This window comes from Puntigrus tetrazona, unplaced genomic scaffold, assembly GCF_018831695.1.
Source record: "Puntigrus tetrazona isolate hp1 unplaced genomic scaffold, ASM1883169v1 S000000663, whole genome shotgun sequence".
NCBI classification, from domain to species: domain Eukaryota; kingdom Metazoa; phylum Chordata; class Actinopteri; order Cypriniformes; family Cyprinidae; genus Puntigrus; species Puntigrus tetrazona.
Genome location: NW_025048284.1, coordinates 190,001 through 211,364, shown reverse-complemented (window position 1 = coordinate 211,364; position 21,364 = coordinate 190,001). Strand labels below are relative to the sequence as shown.

The 21,364-nt window shown below is 35.1% G+C and overlaps 1 protein-coding gene across 2 annotated transcripts in view; it reads right to left on the bottom strand.

The window, feature by feature from the left end:
• Positions 1–21,364, bottom strand: part of babam2 (BRISC and BRCA1 A complex member 2) — a 64,067-nt gene that overhangs the window by 8,097 nt on the left and 34,606 nt on the right. For both annotated transcript variants that reach the window (XM_043232764.1, XM_043232763.1), the window contains exon 7: positions 5,013–5,122. In XM_043232764.1, coding sequence (XP_043088699.1) covers positions 5,013–5,122 — 110 coding nt within the window. The remainder of the gene's footprint in view (positions 1–5,012; positions 5,123–21,364) is intronic.

The following is a 21,364-nucleotide window of genomic DNA, read 5'->3' as shown; positions in this document are numbered from 1 at the left end:
ATACATTCTCCCCCTGCTTTACACATGAACAGATGAGTGTTCTGCTATACAGCAGAAGGGAAGAGAGAAAAACCCACAAATAGACAGGATTCTCAGAGAACAGTGAAAGTTGCCAAATCAATGAAGGATGAGATGATGTGATAGGTTCATGAAAAATGTGATGTAGACATGTGAAAAAAACACAACTTCCATTAACGGCTCTTATGTTGGAGTTTTGATTTTTAGATGCTTATTTTTGTTTTCTTATAAACAGCCAAAAAAAGAGGGATCTCTTAATAGCATATGGAGGAAGATTACAAAATATATAAAAAAAAAAAAAAAAAAAAAAAAAGAGAAACATTTCAGATATTCTGCAACTAGTCTGAATATATGAAGAATAGCATCTAGAATCCTCTGTCAGTTGGGTTTAGATCAACAATGCCCTTGACTGACAGTAAGATTACCTTTTACTGAAACAGTCTTTGGCAATATACAAGCATGGAAATGTCATTCACGTCCATCAAGCCCCTGAAGTATATTCATGGACTGTTTAAAGATGTTAATGCACAGACGTGTTATTTATTAACTGCGGAAACAGGAAATGAAGAGGAACGCCACTCAAACACTATTCAGCTGTCAATTCTCCATCGGGCTCAGTCACAACAAAATGTTGTCACTGTGCTACAATGACAATAGAGCAGTGTCTCCATGGAGATACAGCTTGATTCTGATGTGTGTGATGCTTGCCTGTGCAAATACTGTTGGTGTGGTGCTAAGGTGTTATGTGTGGTTGCTAGGTTGTTAAACCTAAATGCCCCTACCAGTTGTTCCCTATATATTCTGTGTTGTGAGTCAATGTTTAATGCTAAAGCTGTGAGATTTCGAAAAATCTCTGACCCTGTGTACTGTATGACTATACCTTAGCAAACAACACTAATGTTATGCTTTGTCCCAGCATCTTCATGTTGTGTGCAGGCATAACGCCAGCAGTCATAAGCACTCCAGAGTCGATGAGAATTTGTCTGTTGGAACAGGATAGGCTTATGGGGATATTTGTTTAATAGCTATTTGAAGCAACCAAGAAAAATCTCAGCAGGAGATATTTTTAGGGAAGATTATGGAATTACAACCTTGAACTGAAGTTGTCTAAGAATATTCTGTTCTGACTTGCTTGAGCAGATATTATAGGGCTTCACAGAAGCCAAAAGACAAAAATAAATATTATGAGAATTTTATTATATCTAATACATCTCGAATATAATCATGGATCAAGAAAAAGGTGGTTAAAGGCGGCGATGGACTGAATCTGCCCAACCCTGATTTAATTTACAAAAAAGTATTTCACAATATTAAAACACTTGTTGTTTTTAAAATTTTACTATAAAAGCATTATGTCAAAACTATAAAAAAAAACAGTTTTATATTTTAATTAGTGCACATAATATGTGTGTGTGTACTGTTATGTAAATATAAATACACACACACATTAATACATTTAAAAATGTATTAAATACAATATATATATATATATATATATATATATATATATATATATATATATATATAATATATATATATATGCGTGTAAAAATAAATATTTTCAAAACATATTCTGTATGTGTGTGTGTCTTTATACATAATATTTATACACGGTGCATCACAATTAAGCATTCATTTTAATATAATTTAAAAAGCTATTTATTCCTGTAATGGCATTTTTAGCATGACCATGGTGCTCAGAGAACTTTTTATTATCAAGGTCACATTCGACTGGCCAAAATTTACATTATATCTATAAAGTAATTTATCCTGTAAAAAATAAATTCTGTAATATTCAAATAATTCTAAAAGCTATCCTGATTTCCACAAAAAATAAGTGCCCAAATTGTTTCCAACAGTGACAGTAATAACTGACAAATAATTAACTGTTATTAAACGATTATTGTAAGTATTAATGATTTCAGAAAGATCAATGGACAGCTGAAAATTAATGGTTCTGTTTGTGCTTTTCAGGATGTTATTTGGCTTGAATAGAATAAACCTACACTGTATGCACTCTATAACAAAAAGCAGAAAAAAATAAACAACAACCAGAGAGAAACTAAAAAACTTGCAAACAGTCAGCACAATAATATAAAGCAAAACCATAGCAGTCTTCCAAAATCAGACAGAAATGCAATCAAAAACACAAGAGAGAGAGAGGGGGGGTTGTTCACAGTGCTGTCAAACTATAGAATGTGTAGGAGTCGATCTCGCACCATCACATGTTGAAGGAGATGTGAAGTCCACTGTCAAACTCAGTGAGCACTTCACAGTCATAATAACACAGCCTGCTGTGTGGGAGTAGAGAGTGGCCATCACTGCAAGAGCGATACGCTGGATAAACCTGGATGTGTGGATTCAGAGAAAGAGAGATGGAGACAGAGATAGAGAGAAGGATTCCTGGGAGGGTTTTATTTCACTCAGCTCAGGCAGGCTGAGAGCGACCTCTTTCTTGCACTTCTCTTTCAAGTCCCACTCACTCTCTCTCTGGTTCTGTGATGGGGCCGCAGGGACGGCCGCATGACTGGCTGGCTGGAGGGGATGCATTCTGTGCCAGCCTGGATGAGAGCTGAAGCAGGGGATTCCTCACATGTGCTGGGTTTGTTTAAAGAAATTGTTCATCCAAAATGAAAATTCTGTCATTATCATTTACTCACTCGCATGTTGTTCCACACCTGTAAATGACTTGATCTGTGGAACACAAAGGAGAAATGTACTGGCCCAGTCAATCATGATCCAAAATAGGACCACTAAGCAAAGTTACCCATATGACTTGTTTATTACAGTGTTACACTGATGTTATTTTGAAGACATATGACAGGTGTTTGTGATGATACTTCAAATATGGTGGTTATTTCCTAAAAAAATCTTAATCTTAACATTTTAATAAAACAATGCATATTCAACACAGTTTCATAGAAATTTTTAACTATTTTGGTGTCTAATTCAAATTCTCACATTTAAGAATTTTCACATGACCTGCTTAAAACCACACAAAGGCTTGGGGGTTAGTAGTGGATATTTCTAGTGAAATTGGGTCGAAAGATCTGCATACAGTATATGATGTCAAACTTTCTGGAAAACATATTTGGATAGAGTTGCATGAAAAGTAATTAAATATTTGAATCAATTTATCAACTGGAAATATAGTGCATAATTTGAACAAAAGTAAGCCTGAACATTCTGTCTTTCCTTTTTGCTTTTGAGAGAAAAAGTAGGTTTAGAAAGTTTCAAGTCATCAGGCTAAAATGTAACTTGGTTTGAAAAATGCCCAAAAGAAATTCCACTCAAATCAGGTATAAACATGTACCCACTCATGAAAAATAATGTGTTCACAATGTGAGTATTAGTATCTGTGTAAAAAGTTAAAATCACAGACACAAAAGTGGGTTTCAAAAACACTGTGCCACTGTTTTAGCATTCATTATTTTTCATATATGTCCTCAGGAGCCCTGTTTCTACATTTGCAGCATTGCTTTATCCCCCTGGCTTTACCTTTGCAAAAAAAAAAACAAAACAAAAAACAAACAAACAAACAAAAAAACACACCCACAGACACACATATACTCTCCACCCTCCTGTCCCTTCTAAGTCACCCTAGTCTGAGCTGATACCGTGCATCCGTGCATGCATAGAGGCAAGGTCAACTCTGTGTGGTCTTGTATTATCCAAACTCCCATAATATAACGGGGTGGAGAGAAAGTGGCCCTGACAGATAGAAGCTGACATGGCTGCAGAGCAAACAAACGGGCTTGTTCCTCCTCCTCCTCCCTTCCCTGTACACTGATGTGAGTGGATGGAGGACAGCACAGAGAGTGAAAGACATAAAAAAAAAAGAATCATCAGGCACCCAGAGGCTGGCATTAGTAGACCTTGCCCATTGAGATCTATCTGTTGTGAAGTCCCACCGAAGTTTCCTACATTGCTTCTGAGAAGTGACCTTGTGTACACTGCAGAGGGCAAAGTGAAATGTTGGGCCAACTGCAGCTATTTTTGAAAATTTCATGGTTGACAAAGTAGATTTATATTTTATACTTACTAAATATTGTTATAATAAAATATAGTAGCTTAATTATCAGTCAGGATTCATCGGTGAAGCCTCAGTTCATGAAGATCTGACAGAGCACAGTAACAGTTCCAAAAGTAAAATCCCAATAAAAACACTGATTTGGGGTTAGAATTCATAAACTTGTCATTACAGAAGTATTATGAGCTCAAAGGGCAAAATGGGAAAAAAAAGAAGAAAAAAAAAAGCTGTTTAAAAAAAGTTATTGTTCACTACTGTGCTCTCTGCATGCAGTGACAGAGAATGGAAGAAATAATTCTTGGTCTTGTATTGACAATATGTTGATCATGTGTAAATATCTAAAAAGCTTTAGCAAGGCCACACGAAAAACGAATAAAGCAGGAGTGAGTGGATGAGTAACACGCTTTTTGAACGTGTTCCATGGTGCACAAATTAATTCTAGGTTGTAATACACAAACACTGATCAGTTAGGAAGAATTTAGTTTTGTACACTAACAGAGTCACATCAATTACTAAACCCTTCAATAACGGTTCTCGTCCTTGCGTAAATAGAACTTTTTTTTTCACAAATTCTCAATTCCTCTAGGATTTCAGGAAGTAAACAGCAGAAGAGGAAGTGCTGTCTTTACTTCATTTACTCAAGTTGGCAGTTGGATAAGGTGTGTCATAAGTCATGTGCTTCAATCTCTTAAATAACAGTACAAAGACACGAAATGCAATTTTCACGATATTATTTTCATTCAATTACTAATAGCAGATACAAGAATTTCACATTGAAAATCCAAAAAAAAACTTTTTGGAGAAATAGAATACTGGAATGAGAATACCACCCCTGAAATGGCAATGGCAAATGACTAGAAAGAATTAGCAACATTTCATGTTTTTACTGGCATTTATTTAACTTTACATTTCTTTATAACCAGAGAAAAAAAAACTTGAAATGGAATAGGGAGAAGTCACTCACTGCTCAATGCTGGGAGACAGGTAAAGTTTTGGAAAGACTTGTGTGGCTTCAGCATCTTCAAAACTAACAGACAGAAGTGCCACATCTTCTCCTGGATCCAGTGCTGTGTCCTAAAACAAGAACAATGGAAAATATATATTTAAAAATGTATTTTTTAATATTATAGACCACATAGACAATTAAATGTGCAGTTGGCAGGATTCTACAGTGTGCATGCTAATGCTAAACCTATTAATTGGTTTGCATTTGCCATTTTGAGATTATCAGGATTGGGCAACAACTGTGTCTGCTTGGCTGATGAACAGACACCTAAAGATAAATAATAGGTAAAATAACTGTAAATACCGAATGTCTCATATGTTTTTGTATCCTAAAACAGGAATTATATTGACTATCCTTCTAGCTTAGTGGTTAACTGGTGGGCAGACAACAGAAACAACAAAACAATGAAACAACATTTATGTGTAGTATTGCACATGCATCAAAGCTTAGAACAGATAAAAGTCCTGGAGATAGCAATAACACATTTTGCTACTCGCATTAGGACCACCCACGTAATAATAAGTGATATGAACTGTCAAGTAATCATATGTTTAGAAGGACAACAGCATGAATACATCAATAAGGATAAAGTCTATGAGGCAAATCAATGCACTAGGAAACAATGAAGGCCAACTTCTTATCTGAAGGTAGTGTGTACGATTTTGGCAGAAAAAGACTACAACTAGAATTCACACTGCATTAGCTTTAGCTTCAGCTATGGCCATATCTGCCAGTCGTTAGCTTATCACATCATAAGGTTCCGCAGGGATCTAGATGATACTTTTTTTTTTCCCTATTCTATCTGAGCCCAGTTTTCCTACAGCAAGGCCCTGATGTACGTCATTAGCACCGTGGCGGTAAAAGAGGGCTCTAATCAAATGTCTTTCAGTCGGTTTGAACTCATCCATTTGTGATAATTGCTGCCTGTCGTGTAACCTCTGCTCCCATTAGAGTGAGCTGTGTGTGTTGGATATGTGACATTACCAGTTTGAGGGGACATGTGCGGGATAAGTTAACGCATAACTCATTGAGGCACATTGAGGTCTGGGGAGAAACAGCAAGCTCGGCCTTGATAAATATCAATGGGACATATTCAGCCATGGTTTGACAGTCTATTTGATTTTATAGCAAAATGGTTCTCTCATTTCTAACAAAGATGTATCGCTCTGGCTAGTCCAATTATAAGTGTCAAAAACATTTCTTTAATACGTTAGAGCAAAATACAAAATACAATTAAGTAACTCATTATAAGACTTAAATTTTTGGCTGTTTTTTCGGCTGTGTTGTTGGTAATGATGTCTTAGAGAAATGTTACGAATCCCAAAAACTTGCACTGCAATGACACGTCATTGCGTGGAATCAAGTTTGTGTAGCTAGGATACTAGCAATGTTCTACTAGTGTCTGATCTATTTTAATATGGATTTATTTCATAAGGTCAAAATATACACACATTAAATATATTTTTGTTTTATATGTTTGTTTCCTGAGTATTGTTGTAATATAAGTGTTAGTGCTGTAATACACTATACAACTTTTAAAAACTGGATGGGTCTTAAAAATACTGGGCATTACCGACTTGAATAGTAAGAAAAATAGAAAAAATTGTCCACCATAAGTCCCTTTCACAGTTGTCACGTTCTCTGGACTTTGTTTATTGTTTTTGTCGTGTGCAATGTGTTCCGTGTGACCTAATTTAATTAATTGTCTTCAGCTGTGTACAGTTAATTTAGTCATTTACCCGGTGTATTCAAGTCCTGTGATTTCAGTTCTGTTTGTCCGATCTTGTCCTTATTTGAGTGTGATATTGTCCTGTCTGCCTACCTGCCTGTAGTTGTATCGTTTATTTTCATCACTGAGGAGATTAAAACTCTTTATTTTCATTTATACTCGTTGTGTGCTCTCCTGCCTATCACACACCTGACAACAGTAATACCAGTAAACTGCAGTAAAAAAGAGGAACGACTTTACCTGTGAACTTAAAAATGCACTGTTTACACAGGCAACAATGTCTTTTTTTCAGACCATTCAAGCACCATTCAAACACACTAGTTTTAAATTACAGATAAATTCTAAGACATGACATCATTAAACAGAAGTGACCTCTAAATGGCAGCACCTTCTGGTGTTGTGTTTGTAAACATCGAGGCTATACAGGGGTCAAGTGCTTTCATTGATGCTTTCATTTTTGTGTCAAACATTCACTTTTGGCCTAGAGACACTGTATTAGACGACCAAGCTACACAGCAGAGAGTAAATCCTCATTGCGCCAGAATGTTATGACTGGCCCAGAGCCACAAAAGTTAGAATTTCAATGTTTCTGAATTGGCCCAGACTAGACACCTTACGTAAGCACGTTCTCATACCAGTAAAATGGCGGAACAAATTCACTCATATTTTACAAACATGTTTGATAACTACTGGATGGAGTGACTATTGTACACTACATGATTTTCTATTGAATCTGTCAACTCATCTCTGTAGACTGACTCTGACATTTGGCAACTAATGTCACTCCCACCCCATACAAAATATAACAATTTCATATTTGTAACAGTAATTGTTATCATCAACCTTTGGATTAACTACATTCTCACGCAATAATGTGTTAGCAGTATTACACAAAGCAACTTCCAATTTTACATCTCCTTAGATTTTAAGAAAGATATGAAAAGCCCCACCTTGATGATGGGATTGGTTATGTTTAATGCAATGCAGCAATGGCATTGACTAATGAATTTGCACATGGTTTGCCTTTAAGCACGTTAAAAGACAGACAACATGTCCTAACAAGACACAATGCAATAAGATTCCAGCAACAAATTATTTGTTTGTCCATACCAGACACGAGAGAATCAAAATTCAGTGGCAATAATAAACCCATGTGGATGGGTAATCTCTTAAAGCACACTACACTTGCAAACAAAATGTAGAAGTACATAATCTAATAAACCTCTTTAACATTATTACAAAATTGCACAATCAATTACTTCTCCAGTGTGTTTGTTTTTTTACTTGCATCTGACCAGAAGAACTGGACTAAAAGAAAACAAAAATATATAAATAAAATATATTTTTATATAAAATAAATATGAGTCAAAGGAAGGTGTAGACACAGAGCACAGTATGGGTTCGGGTGTTTATCAGCAAGAGCAAACCTTTTCAGAAAATGAAGTCACGCAGTTTATTCTTTGATTACACTAAGTATTTCCAGGTCTTTACATTGTATTATCTTACATGTTTAACTTTGTTTTGTTTTGCTTTCTCATCAATATTGGTTCAGTAGATTTCAAAGACCTTTAAAATGAATGTAGCCTTAAGGGCTGATAATGGAAAGATTAAACAAATAAGCTTCACATCATTTAAGATGGTCCATGACTCACAAATTCATCAAGAAAGTTTGAGTTCACTACTCAAGATGATTTGAAAAATGGTTTTGAAATGTTTTACGAGCAGTATGGACCTTCTGGGGCTAGAAAACCTAATTTTCAGTGAAAAAAGGGTTCATAATTCAGTCAGTAATAATATAGGGCTGCTGTTGAAAAGCATCTATTTGATGAAGCTCTGAGGGCAAACGTGTGAATCTGTTTGAACGCGGGAGGAACAAAATGTCAAGTGCAAAGCTGATGGCTACCCTTGTCGTCTGTGTCTTCTTGCCTTCATCAGCCACTATCATACGACATGGACCTGGGCTGGGGGGGGGATCTACATCCCAAGGTGTTGCTTGATTTAATCAGCTTGCATCAGTACAGCACTATGGTATGACCCATGTGTTCTCAGAGACATAATTCATTCTTGCTGATGGGCATTTGTGTGATTGTTATGGCTAGCACAAGAAAGAGGAGATGGAGAATAATTTTTCTGTGTGACTGGTATTTGCATAGGACAAAACACAATGATAAGATTAAAATTTAAATGTGCATTAAAGTGATTTTTACAGCAGTTAAGAACTGTTATTATAGTTATGTAAACAGAATTGTGATTATAAATTATTATTAAAAAATACATAAAGTAACCTAGTTGGATATTTACAGCTTTGAATGCATCTTAAATAAATTAATTTAACAGTTATGAGGATTCGATATCACCAACTAGAACAAGTAGCTCTTTATTTTAATAATAATACCCAATAATACCTTATTTTGATCATAAACAATTAAAAATAGAACCAAGTAAACAGTTCTTTCTTCCTGTTTACACCACAAGTTCAAAAAAGGTAAAAAAAAAAAAACGAAAAGCAGCCTAAGATTTAAATTATAACAGACACAAGTTTTTCAAAACCGTCATTTCTAATATTTATTACATTTTAATTTCTTTTCTGAAAATGTACTTTTACAATTTTTACAATTATGAAGACATTTTACTATAATGATCTGTCAGATGTATATGTAAAGTAAAACAGACATTTTAGCATTAAATATCTTATAAATAATAATGACTTATAATTATAACTATAACTATAATTATAATTATAACTATAGTCTTTTAGAAATGTTGTTTCCACATTGAATCTTTAGTAGGTTATATGAACAGTTATTATTTTATATATAAAGAGGATCTTTACTGTGGAAGTCTGGGCTTTGGGCAAAATGCTACTTAAATAAGAATCAAGGTGCATCATTAAAACATGCTCTTAAAGGTTCTTGGTAAAAAACTAATGAAGACAACAGTGATGACTAATGAGTGTTTTGAGTGACCATTCCTCCAGGACAGTGAGAGACGGAGTATTGTGCACTCCATAACTCCTGTTTATACCAGTGAGTCAGTGTCAAGGAGTCGGGGGTAGGGCACAGGGCTCAAGGGTGGCCCGGGTAAGACCCTCACGTGGGTGCCCGCTCTGTTTTGTTTTATGACCTCCCCTTGGGTGCTTGCCATACTGTGTGATGTGACATCGTAGAGATGTGACAGCTGTCTCCAAGCCAAAAGCTGTCTAAAACCAAAGTTAAAGTTAATTTGTTTGGCCCTGCTATAGAAATAGTCAGGACTGAATGGCTCAATGTTTTCAGTGCCATCTCATATGGGGAAATCACAGAGACCTGAGTGGTCAGCTACAACCTTGACCTTGAAGAACAGGTGCTTTCCCACACTGTTAAAAATAAAGGTTTCAAAATGTTTTTTTTTGCAATAATGCAACAGAAAAAAACAACAAACCAAACCAAAAAAAAAACAAAACACTTTTTGGGTTCTTCAAAGAACGCTAACAGTTTAGACTTTAAAAGACCTCTTCTTATTCCTTCTAAAGAACATTTTTTGGCTAACATTTTTGTTGTATAAACTCAAATTCATGTAGTGGCAATTCATGACTATATTTTAAACTCCTGAAACACTGAGGAGAATTGCTGACCTTGACGTGGTTGCTAATTAATTCTCCCTAGAGATCATATTTACCACTGAGAGAATCTTAAAATATCCCAATGTTTTTTTTTTAATATATTATTTTTGGTGACTACTTTTGACTGTTGTAACTGACTACATTCATAACTTCAACATGTGCTTAATAGGTGGTATTGCCTAGGTGTCATGCCCAAGAGATGCCCAAAATATTTTCATGGTGGGAATATTTTACCTGAAGCATCAATTTGACAACAGACCATCAAGGTAGCAGAGGCAGCTGTCTCAACCCATATAAACCTGACAAACATGACAAAGGTACTGAAAATGTGACAAACAATATGACAAGATAATAACATCAAAACATGGACAGATTTCATGAGAATGTTTCACTTCATTAATCTGTGTTTGTGACAAAAACAAAAAATACAATAAATAAAAAACAGTTAAGTGAATCCTAATGTTATATGAAAACAACTAATAAACTACATAACTAGGATGGGAGTTTTTTTTTTTTGGTGGATAAAGGAGGAGATTTGTGGAACATATTAACAATTTGGGCACACCCTGCAAGGTGGAGAACACAGCTAGGCCATAGTGTCTATATCTCAGGGGTGTGTGCGTGCTTGAGCCAAATACTTGTTTAAGTATATGGGTGTGGTGGTTGAGGTAAGTGTCCAGATAGCTGCTACCATTGATCAGATGACCAATCTGATCACATGATAATATAAAAAATTATTTTTTATCTAGTATTTATAGTCTCACACATTTCCAACCAAAAGTATTAAGTATACCTAGTAACAGTTTTCAAGCATATTCATCAAACAGCATTGCCTCTATCACTAAACTATGAAAAGCATGGCTGGCTAACAGGCTAACTAAGACTGACAGTTAATGTTTCTACTTCTTCTAGTACTGGAATTTCATAATCTAAAGCAAACTTTTTGTCATCCCACATCTTTCTCTGTTACTTCAAATCTGTTCAGGTATTGCTGGAAAACAAATTGTATTGCAGTTGAAAATAAGAAAAAAAAATAGTTTACTGAGACTTTTGGATATGGAACAAAGCAAAGAACAGAGAACAGCTTCCGTGAGTTAAACTGAGAATAAAATGTCTTCAGGTGGCTACATGCAGTCAGAAGAAAACAGAAAACATATAGAGGGAAAGTGTACACCCACTCTCCAAAACACACAAGCAGTCTGAAAAGGGAGCAGTGCCTGGAAATGGCAGCAATGTGTGACTCACAGAGGACAATCAACAGCTGCTTGATATTGAGCCATGAGTTGTAGTCTACCATGAAAACATGTAGTGGCACATGCTTCTCCACTTTTTCGAAACACATCGATGACTGTAATCCTCGATGTGTATACATACATACATAAATATACATACATACATAAATATATATATATATATATATATATATATATATATATATATATATATATATATATATATATATATATATATATATATATATATAGAGAGAGAGAGAGAGAGAGAGAGAGAGAGAGAGATAAAACTGTCATACCACTATTTTGGTGAAATTTATTTATACTTAAAATATACTGTAAAATCTATAAATATAGCAAAATCTAATTAAAACAGTAAGTAGATCTGAATAACTACACTTGGTACCATGATAAATGTTAAAAGTTAAATTAAATATTTGATTTAGATTTGATTTAGTCCTAAGCCAGGCTCTACTCTTTTTCCATTTAAAACGGAGTTGCCAGTAGGCAACTTTTAGCACATCTATGAGTGAAATTTTAGCTCAATATGCCTTTACAATTATTAAAATCATTTGAATGGTTGAATGAGTGTTTACACAACGACTCCAAAGCTAACAAGGCATTAAAGGTGCATTAAAACCTAAAAACATAAGAAGGTATTAAGTTCCCACTTCACTAGCCATCTCGCCCCTGATGGTGCCGCCTATCTCTGGAGAGGCAAAACAGTAGTCTGCATTCATTACACAGTATGATGCATCCATAAAGATGATTTGTCATCAATGCGTATCATATGTTGCCAGAAGAAAGTCACAAGCTTTGCACTTGGGGCGTGCAGTTGTGATAGCAGCGTGGTGATGTCCTCATTTTTTTGTGCTTGTTTGATCCTGTCTGAGAAGTGTCAACACAGCAGGGTACTCATGATGCACCGAGTCAATGTGAGTAATTGCTATATCATCAGTGAAGAGATGGCAGTGGCACATGACATAAAATTTGGTCATATTCATTCAAGCACCTCAGAGCATGACTTGGCCACCATGGCATTATTAAAAAAAACTCTATTTGAGAGGGGTCCCATGATATTTTAACTGGAACAACTACACACATACAAATGACAAACGGATGCATCAACTTTGCATTAAAAATAATCCAACTAAACACAACACAAATGAACAAAACACATTCCAATAATTCACATGAAAATGCAAGCTGTCCAACAATAAATTCAGTTGAATTAACAACAACAACAACAACAACAACAACAATAAAAAGTACATTCATGTTGTAATTATCAGAATGAAACAAAAGGAATTAAATCAGAGTAAGAGCATGACACAGAAATGTATCACAGAGCAATAATTCTGTCTGAATTAACTGTCTATTTTTAGTAATACTATTGTGACAGATATAGACATAATAATGTTAAAATCAACATAATGAAGACAAACAATTTGTCAATTTGTCCAAGAGTCCTCTTTAAAACAAGAACTCACTGACATTCACATCTCCCATGGCCTTAAAAGTGGGATCAGATGTAATTTTGTTATATCAGTTTTGTGCAATTAATGCAAACCGTTCTTAAAATATATGCATAACCTATAAAAACAAGGTCATATACCATGGTATGACTTAGAAAAATGAGAAGCAGATTATCTTTAAAAATGTTAGACCTAATTTACAATTTGATTTTCTAATGATGTTACTGGCTATTTATTTAGTATTTAAAAAAACTTGTAAAAATATACAACTAGGAAATTATGTTGCATTAAGAACATGAATTAACATTTGGGGTTGTGTCCAATTGCCTGAGCCATACCGACAGGAAAAAAAGGGAAACAATATATATTCAATAAGGATTTCATTGGGGCGGCTCAAAGGTTCTTTATAATCAATTAGGTCAACTGTAATATTTTTCAGGGTTAGGCTCTGTCCACCCTTCTTTAATACTTTCCATTTAGAATTCCTCCCTTGTCAAAATAAAATAATAATTATTGTTCCTATATAAAACTGTCATTCTAAACAGCAATAATCTAGTAACCATACGAGTATGTGTTTCCTGCTTATCTTTTTTCATACAATCATACTGAAAAGGAATGTAACTACTGATATTGTAACTATTATTGTAACAGTAAAAATCATGAAAGGCACTGTTTGGTCAAGATCTGATTTTGAAAGAGTATGTAAAATATGTAGTTTTGAATTGCTTATTAAGTCTCATTGATGCAAAATGTGATTGATTAATAGAATTTGAAATAATTAGTACTGGAAATAAATACATTTTAGTTAGATAATTGAATAATAACAACAAATCATGTGACAACGCCAGTCAATCATAAAACACACACACACACACACACACACACACACACACACATATATATATATATGTATATGTGTGTGTGTCTGTGTGTGTATGTGTGTGTACCTACTTCAAGTAATTAGAAAATAATAAATAAACTTATTTAATATATTATTTTAATATTTAGTAATACATAAAAGATGTGTGGGTGCATTTTCTCCATCTAATAAATAATTCAGATTTCACATTTTCCTTTCCTTTACCACCCAAGAAGGAAAGTCTCACATGTTTTAAATGACTTAAGGTTGACCTTTAACCTGGTTTTACCCTAAACTACATCCCTAATTTGTAATTTTCTTCAGAACCAGAAAAGATAAGATCAGAATCTGAGGGAGTGTTATCTGTCATTGAAAGTGTAACATGATGCAACACAACTGTTTAATTCCTGAGTAACTTCCTGTTTCACGATTTTCCCTGTTTCAAATGACGACACTGGTTTAACCACATGCCTAAGAGTGCAAAGTGATTGCCTCTAAATTAAAAAAATAAGCAGCATAATCACAGAAGAATTATTTTATGCTAAGACGAGAGGCAACTGACCTTGATCTTGGACATTTAATGCAGCTATAGGGATGTCTTCCTCCCAACCCTGTGCTTACAGTAAATTACTGTCGTGTTTCCATCTCCCACACGGCTATGGTGCACAGGTCTCTCTTTCCAGTATCTTATTGCTAACAGCTTACATGGCACCTCTACAGCTCTGCTGTTTCCTTGTCACAGATTTCCTGTGGTTTATTCAAAGCAGTCTCAGCTTCGAAAAAAAGATCCCCTTTCCTCCTCAGAGATCTGTTGTTTTTACCGCTAAGACAGTCTGTCTTTCTCTCGTCTTGAATGTGTGTGCGCATGTCGGGTTCATGCAGAGAGTGCTGTGTGAGCCTACCCCTCTGCTGTGCCCTCTGTTCAGTCAGTCGTTGCTTCTCGGATTAATTAACCTTGATTAATTAATCTAATTAGTTAACACATTGCGCAAATGAAACAACTGTTAGCTCAAACACAAGGAGGGAAGGGGGAGAGGAAGACAAATGGTACAAAAAATAAGCATTTGCTGTAATTGCTTGTGGCAATAACAATTGTGAAGGTCAAGATTCCCTCTGTTCTGTCAGTAAATTTGCTTTTGGCTGCAGCAGAGGGTTCAACAAACAGCAAGACCTAGGCAAACTTTAGAGACTGAGGCAACGTTTTAAAATTGGTTTGCATTACTTCCGTGCGGCTGTTAAAAATCTGGCAGACTAGCTACAGATCTATTGCACAGAATTTATTCCATAATACCAGAGGATTAAACATCCTCTGCACCTTTATATATTTACTCTGCTGTACTGCCACCTTCATTCAGCAAATGTTACTAATTTAAACCTTATAATTAACATAAAAAATACAAAATGTGGAGTATAGGCCTAGAATTTCCATTGGTAATCCTGACAGAAACATTAAAACCATTATTCATTTTTGTGACACTTTCAAAGTGAAACATCCTGGGAGTGGTGCTAAAAGTGCATTCAGTTTCATCAAATCTAATTTATATGCAGTGTGTACATGGCCTTTGAGCTCTTTTATCGTGACTTGTACATCTGTGCTCCACATTTCAATGCTCTACCAGGTGACCTACCAAGCAAGTTTACTATTTTAGAAAAGTCACAGATATGGGGTTAGTTATGTGAATCAAACATCAAAATAAATTAGTTTAAAAATCATGCATAACATAAGCACTATGAAAGGAACTGATTGAAAACATTCTTACATTCAACTTACTTATCAAAAGGAATGAAAGTTGTTGATTCTCATGTTCGTAGAGCTATGCTTTGTTGTTACAAATGATCTTTTTTTTAATCTTTTATTAACAAACTACATTTAGGCCACATGTCCTACCACGCTATGATTTATCACAAGTAAGATTTGTGGGGATATTATGCCAGACAACAACACTGCATCAGGTGTGCATGTTTACAAGCTCTGTGATCAGCAAAGACGATACTTCTCTATAAATCCCTCCCACAGACAGCAGCAGGTGCCCGACATCCACCCTCCAGACTGTTCCAAAAGCTACACTACTTCAAACAGGATGCCACCCACCATTTGGAGAGTTTGGGAGCACCATTCTTCCCTAGGGGCTATAACACAATAGATGGGCCTTCATTAGCTGATGCAGCCCTTTACAGTAATAATAGCGAGTTTACACGCTAAGACCAGAGATTCAGCTGTGTCTGCTTGTATTTGTGGTGGGCTGAAGTCTGTGAATTTCAAGTTCAGCGCCACATGGAGACAGAATGCGGGCATGTCTCTATTTGATGTTTCATGCAGTTTTTAATCACTCTCTCACTCACTGCCTATTCAAAGCAGCACGGCAGCCAGATGTTTATCCAAAAGATACATATGATACCGTCTTACCATAATACCCTTTTAATGACAATCGCATGCAAAATAGTGGTTTAGTAATGCCTGCTAAGTGTAAGCTTTCCTGTTGTCGATACTTAGGTTTAACCCTAAGTATTAAGATTTGCACGCATCTCATGATGGACAAACCATAATACCATGCACAGATTATCAAATTACCTAGTAATCATATGATATAACCACCAAGAACACTTGCATCAAAAGCACATGCTAGTAAAAGGTTTGAAGTAATTATGCATTTATTAATTAAAAAGACATTTATAAAATCTGCATAATCTTTTTTTTATATTTTACATTTTCTAATGCAACTTATTTCTGTGATGGCAAAGCTAAACTTTCAGCAGTCATTACTCCAGTCTTCAGTGTCACATGATCCTTAAGAAACAATTCTAATTCGATTATAATCACTCATACTTCATTCTAAAGAAACATCTGTCATTCAAAACAGTAACATTAACATTGTTTGGGGTAAGTAAAGTTTTTATGAATAAATAAATATGTTACTACTTTTATTCAGCAAAGACACATTAATTTGATCAAAAGTATATGTTCCTAATTCAAATATTTCTAATCAATGCAGTTAAGCAAGCACTGTTTTTGACACTTATAATATTTTTTTATTATTAGCAGCTATTATCAAATCATCATATTAGAAAAATGTGACTTAGAAGACTGAGGTAAAGTTTCAGCTCAGCAGATTAAAAAAATCTGATTTGCCACCACAGGAACAAACTACATTTTAAAAATCAATTGAGACAGAACGTTTTTTTAAATTACAATAATATTTTACAGTTCCTGTATTTTTGATCAAATAAATGCAGCCCTGTTGAGCACAAAAGCATTGTTCAAAATCTGCAGTGTACTACACATAAAGTGGCAGACTAGCATTTTACACTGGATGTAAAACAATATGGTTTGTCAGGTTTAATAAGTAAAATTATGGGTACTTTGTTGTATCTTATCATGGTGATACTAAAATTGCCTGAACAAGCAAGCATTAAGCATGAGATTAAAGCATAAACCTTTTACAGAGCAAGTGTCTAATGGGTGTACACTGGGTTCAGTTGTCCGACTTCGGTTATTATGTCCAAAATGTTTAATTAACTGTGATTACTGTCATGGAATTATAAGACAATACACATGACAAATCAAATGAGGCAACATCAACAAATATCCTGGATTAAGACAAAAAAGCTTTGATACTTAGTAATAGGTAGGCTTATAGGCTTATATATGACATGGCTTAAATACTGTAGTAATCAATATACTGCAGATAGAAATAGTCAATATGTATAAAGGTGACTGAGTGTTATTACAATAATCACAGACTATTAAAACATTATTAGCATATAGAAAGGTGTGGATAATGCAGCTAAATCCCTGTAATAACACAAAAGTATCCTTAATTTTAAAAGTATGATCACCTGGCACTTAACTCATTCTTTACTGTGATGGCTGGCAGCCAACATGTCTACACATTTCTATGATTTTGCAACCACAAACGCCCACTTTGTGACACACACCGGACGTGTAAATGTGAAGTCAGCAAAAATGCTGTTCCTTTCCTGTATTACGGGGTAAAGTTTTTGGCACACCACCCAAGGCTGGACTGCCAAGACAAAACATTTCTAGATACAAATACTTTATTAAGATTAACTATTAATATTACATATTAACAAAAGGTCCTGACTGCTCTTTTATATAAAGTTGATTCAGCTTTCAGATGATGTATAAAAAATGTAGTCTTATAAGTAGTCAGATATAACAATAGTATGAAGTAGACTGTGAATCTTAATAAAAAAAAACACTAAATACCCCATAAAAGCCTTTTGAAAAGATAAAAGATTTTATGTTTGTGTTCCAAGGAAAAAAGGAATACAAGTTAGAAATAACATAAAATTTTTCATATTTTTGTTTGTATTTCATGTATTTTGAGTATTTGTGTGCAAAGTGTTGGTTATATCTATTGTATTATAAGCGCCACAGAAGACTGAACTAAACTAAGTAAACTCAATACCTCCATAGAGAGACTTGGACCAAAATCCTTACTTATTTACCTGGCTCCCATGCCAACAGACTGCTCAGATCCATTGTCTTTCCAACCAATTTGACTCTTGTTTGTGAACTTCTCCTCTGACATTTTATTTTGATCCTCAGGCCCAGCACAACCTGTAATTTGGCCTCTTAAACAGCAGCCTGATTGTTTGTCAGAGTGATGGGCTTAGCTGCTCTTTTCAGTTCTTCATCGCCTGTTGCATTAAAGATCTTCAAACCAGCAATTATCTTTCTTTTTTCCCTGTTTTTTTTCTACTTCTTTTTTTTTTACTCGTTACACTCTGAATAAAAGTGAATCTAATGTCAGGGGTATTTCAGCTAAACATGAAGCTGTGGCATTCTCCAAGGTTCACAGACTTCTGCTGAGTTTTTGCAGAGATTTTGCAAGCTTTATAGCTATAAAAAGGCACAGGTGAACATTATGAATGTCAAGGAAAAGAAAAAGCAAGTCATTATTGACGCAAATTATGCCAAAGATTGTATACATTAAAGTGAGTGCGCAAGATTTAAATTTTTTTTTTTAAGAAAATAAAAGTCATACATGCCCCTGCAAAAATCGTGAAAAGGTTTGTGGTTGTTTTTGTATGTTTCTTCGCAGTTACTTGTGCTCTCCTAATTACTATGACATTCTGGTCCTTCCTCACTGACATTATTTACTCACATGCCAATATACTATATCTATTTTGTATATTTATATATTTTATAATGTTAGATAAGATAGATAAAGTATTTACACACACTGGCTTGTACAACAGTAGAGAGTACTGAATTTTACAAAAAACACAGACAAGGCTAATGAATCTGAAACCAGAGATTCATAGAAAGAGAGGTGTTTGTCAGTTCATTTCCCTTCTTACAGATGTCTGCTGTGGCACAGCTCTGGTTTCTGATGGCCGAACGATGGTGGAGAAAGAGTTTCAGAAGGAACCTGCAATTACTTCAAAGCTCTTAAGATTCCTTGGCCTTGAGTCAGTGTTTACTGTTGGAGTGCTCAATCTGCTTGCAAATTACGACTACTGGCGTTGGCATGAAATGTTCTTACAGTCACGCACAAAGCAGGGAGTGTCTCAAACGGGTACAGTGTGCCATATATAAGAATTTGCTTTGATCACACAGGTGCACACGGAGTAATGTCTAGATATTTTCTCTTGCTTGTTTTTCTTTTTCTACGACTAGTCATAAACAATATTATTTGGCAGCTATAATGTATTATTTGGCAACTAAAGCTAAATATGATTAGGACGTTGATCAAGTAAACATTTAGATAAGATTTCCAAGTTCCCACAAGCCATTAAAGGTATATCACTTTTTAAGTTCAACAAACAAACTCTGACTAAACTAATACTGATGAGTGGAATAAAAAATTGTGCTTGCTTGAAAGGCATTTAAAGTTCTTGATTTTAACTGCACAGACATTTGTCTTCATTTATTGAATTTAGCCAGTTATTCTTTTCACATAATTAACTAAAACATACTCGTATATATTTTTGTAGACATAGGAAGAAAGTACACAAGGCCGATGGAGAGACGCCACTTGAAGCAACTGGACTGTTGGGCAGTTAATTATACTCTGAATGTCATCTTAATGAAGGGTGTTACAGTCATAGCCGTTGATGTCATACCACAGTCTCCTCCATAACACTCTTGTCAGATCCATTTGTCCATGTTTGTACAGCAATAGAAGGCGTGAACATGCATTTTTTTTTTTTTTTTTTTTTGCAAGTGAGTGAGTGGACATGGAGTGCCAATGATATTATGAGTGTTCTTGAGGTGGTATGGCACTGCAGTTCTGTCATCACATGACTCAACATACTGTGTTGGGCAAACAGTTCTCAAAACATTGCAGCCATACTAGAGAGAAACTCGCCCTTTATCAAATGCTTTCTCAAAGCAAAGAGGAACTTTCCAAAACATTCTCTGCTTATGTGTCGCTCAGTTCTCTGATTCCAAATAGTGCAAATCCCAGGAACAGTCAGTAAATGGCAATATTTTTAACAACATCATCTCTGCAAAATGAAGTTCTTGACGTGACCTCTTCAGTTAGTCTGACATATCTCAACAGCGGTGCTAATACATGAGAGGATAGAGACTCCACATGCAGCGCAGAACAGATAAACAAACAAGCAGCCAAAAGCTCCGTGCTGCTGCTGGCATAAAGCTGAATGGTGGGTGTAGGCCGCTGTTAAAGGGGCTTTATGTCAATCTGCTCTCTCCTAATCTGAGCTTTGCTGGAGCGGGGAGAGCCGGTCGGGGGTGGTGTTTCAGAAGAGACGTCAGGTGCTCAGATTGATATGCCTCTGAGGCGCTGAGAGATCACCGACAGGATGTGGGCACTCAACAACGTGTTTCACGAGTCTAATATACAGAAAATAAACAGAAACTGACTAACAGAATGAACAAGTGCTAATAAATGTTTAAATGTTTCCAAACAGTATCTGATTGTAATTTATCAGTCCATGATAAGAGGTGTGGCATCATTCAAACATCTAATTAATGTTTGAAATGCAGCTATGTGCACCAATGAGATTTAACTGCGGTTGTGGCTACTAAAGGACAGAGCAATTAAAACCAATTAAGGCAGACAAAAACTAAATACATGGATAATGATAGCTTTTATTGTTTATTGCTTTATACAACAAGTGTAGGAATTTGTGTTATCAAAAATATCAGTGTTTGATTCAGATAAAAAAAAAAAAACACAAAAGAGAAATGTAAACGTATGTGCTTCATTTGGATTGTTTTGCTAATTAGTGTTAAACACTATTGTTCACCTGGCCAAGTGATTTGTGATGTCTTTGTGCATCCTTACTCAAAAACAGCGTTGTGATTTTTATATGACCTGCTGTTAATTTGTGGATGAACAGAATGGGTGTGTATTATATATATATATATATATATATATATATATATACATATATATATATATATATATATATATATATATAT